This window comes from Manacus vitellinus, unplaced genomic scaffold (genome assembly GCF_001715985.3).
Source record: "Manacus vitellinus isolate BGI_N305 unplaced genomic scaffold, ASM171598v3 scaffold_100_pilon, whole genome shotgun sequence".
Taxonomy (NCBI): domain Eukaryota; kingdom Metazoa; phylum Chordata; class Aves; order Passeriformes; family Pipridae; genus Manacus; species Manacus vitellinus.
In genome coordinates this window covers 473,393-475,972 of record NW_021938794.1, presented here as the reverse complement: position 1 = coordinate 475,972, position 2,580 = coordinate 473,393, and the positions used below count along the sequence as shown (strand labels likewise).

General features: G+C 61.4%; 1 protein-coding gene across 1 annotated transcript in view; it reads left to right on the top strand.

The window, feature by feature from the left end:
* Positions 1 to 910, top strand: part of EFTUD2 (elongation factor Tu GTP binding domain containing 2) — a 22,923-nt gene extending 22,013 nt beyond the window's left edge. Inside the window, exon 25 of the mRNA XM_029963268.1 lies at positions 356 to 910. Coding sequence (XP_029819128.1) covers positions 356 to 451 — 96 coding nt within the window. The 3' untranslated portion in view covers positions 452 to 910. The remainder of the gene's footprint in view (positions 1 to 355) is intronic.
* Positions 911 to 2,580: the final 1,670 nt, after the last annotated feature.

The following is a 2,580-nucleotide window of genomic DNA, read 5'->3' as shown; positions in this document are numbered from 1 at the left end:
CCCCCCCCCAGCCTCTCTGACTCCTCAGTGGCCTGGTTTATCCCCCTTGTCCTGCAGAAAAAGCAGGAACTGGTTTCTGAGCTGGACTGAGGGGCTGGAGGGGCTCCCAGGGCCACAGAGGGAGCAGAAGGAATCAAGCTCCCCCATGGGAGGGCAGTGAGGTGGTAGATACGCTCAGCAACTGCACGTTCACAGCCTCCTGAGGGGTGTTAGATGCCCTCAAGCTGCAGAAAAGCACCTCATGCCTCCTCTGGAGCCCAAAAGTTTATCTTACTGCAGGACACGAGGGCTTTTAGGTGGAATCTCCGTGGAGTGGCTGTGTGGGGAGTAACCCTGGCCTTGTGTTACCCCACAGGGCCTGAGTGAGGACGTGAGCATCAGCAAGTTCTTCGACGACCCCATGTTGCTGGAACTGGCCAAGCAGGACGTTGTTCTCAACTACCCCATGTGAACGTGCAGCCCTGGCTGGCAGCTCTGGGTCCTTCCCTGTCCCTGCCTGCCCAGCCCTGGCTCCTGGAGGCTCAGGGCATGCGGGGAGCTGCTCCTCACATTGTTTTTCCATGGCTGTGGAAGTCTCCCTGGGCATTCATGGACCATTTGTGGGCATTCCCTGTGTGGGGAACAGCCCAGAGCCCTGATCCTTTCTGTACTGTGACCTCCAGCAAGGAGGTTTTCCCCTGGGATTGGCTCCTCCAGGCACATGGAGCAGAGCACTGTGAATATGTCGGGATTCCTGAGGGCTGGGCCTAAACAGTGTGTCAGGCATTTGGGGCAGCTGAGGAGGGGAGGATTCTGGGGGGGAAGTCTGGAGGGCAGTGCTTCTACCTGCTCCCTGGGAGGAGAGATGAGTGTGGCTTTGACCTTTTTGTACCCCTTTTTTGAACCCTTGTAAACATTTAGTACAAACTTCCAGGCTGGGCTTGGTCTGATCATGCTCAGAGATGGCAGTGCTGGAGGAGCCTTCCTGGTGCTCCCAGCATGTGCTGCCCCAATTTCCCCCATCCTCAGCCCCCATTTCCCCATCCTCAGCTCTGATTCTCCCTGTCCCACCCCCAAGGATCAAGTCATCCCTCTCCTGCCTGTGGTAGCAAACAGAGCAGTCAGCCTAGGACAAAACTTGTCTTGAATTTTCTTCCTTTCTCACTAGATCTTGTTGAGTTTTCAGGGATCTCCTCAGCTGCTCCTGCTCTGAAAGGTTTTAGTGCTCCACCTCCTTTCCCCTGCCCTGGCTGTGCCTCTGGACTCTGCCCCGGGTCACTCCTGAGCACGTGCTGGTGACACCAGGGCTGGCTCACAGCTCCTGGGGAGCTTGGAAAACAGAGAGGGGAAGGATTTCCTGCCTGCAGACACCGGCATGGCCCCATTCCTGCCCTCCCTGGCCCCTGGCTGCCCCCAGCCCAACCTGGGCTGGCCCTGCCCCTATGCTGCTGTGCTGGGTTTGGCCCTGGCAGCCTGGTCCATCCCAGAGACACTGCTGGGAGCCTGTCCCAGGACATCCCTGCACTTGGAGAGGCTCGAGGTGGCTCTGAGGGCAGCAGCACATCAGGAGCAGAGGGTAAAGCCAAGGACAACCTCCTGCCAGCTGCTGGTGGAAACTGGGAGGTGCTGGGCTGACACAGGTGTGGAGGTTAGGAAACATCCACGGGAAAGCATGTCCAGCCATCCCGCTGCCTGCTGGGTCTGTGTGGAAACTGGATGTTGTGGGGGATAATTCAGGGCCAGTGGAGCTTGGAAAACAGAGAGGGGAAGGATTTCCTGCCTGTGGACACTGGCATGGCCCCATCCCATCTCCCAGCAGGAGGGCACATGGTGCCGAGGCTCCAGCCCTGTCACCGGGCTCAGCCATTCCTGCCTGGCAGTGCTGGGAGGGTCCCCACTGCCTCCCACATCCATCCTGGCACTGGAGCCTCACTGGTAGCATGTTCCCCCTCTGTCCAGGGGGAAGGGGGAGCTCAATCCCTGCTTGGCGCAGGCAAGACACCACCCTGGCACCCCCATGGTCTCGCTGGGGGTGCTTGTCCCCTCCCAGTACAGCCCAGCACCACACTGGGCCCCCAGGGGCCGGGCCAGGCGTCTCCTGGAGCAGTCCCTGGATGCTCTGCAGCAGGATCAGTGGGGGGGTGGCAGTGCCTGTGCTGCACAGCACGTCCCAGGGCTCCGGGGTGGACCCTGGCTCCGGAGCCAACAGCTCAGCTGCTCCGTGGCTGTCCCAGGAAGGGGACATCCCTCTTCCCACCCCGGGCTCTGCAGGGAGGAATAACGCAGCTGGAGGGTCCCATGCGGACACCCAGGCACCAACGGGCATCAGCGCTGGTTCTCCCTGCCCTCGGAGAGCAGAACCTCGGGGCTGCGCTGCCCGATGGGTCCCTGCGGGTCCCAGCATCCCCCTGGATCCCTGCGGGTCCGAGCAGCGACCCGGCCGTCACCCCGGGAAAGGGCGGCGGGAGCGGCGGGGCAGGCGTGGGAAGGAGCCGGTTCTCACGCAGGCTCTTCCCAGCGGCTGGAAAACACTGACCCGCAGCGGGGCCTGAGCCCTCGCAGCCGAAAACCTGGTCCCGCGCACGTGAGCTGGGAATTTTC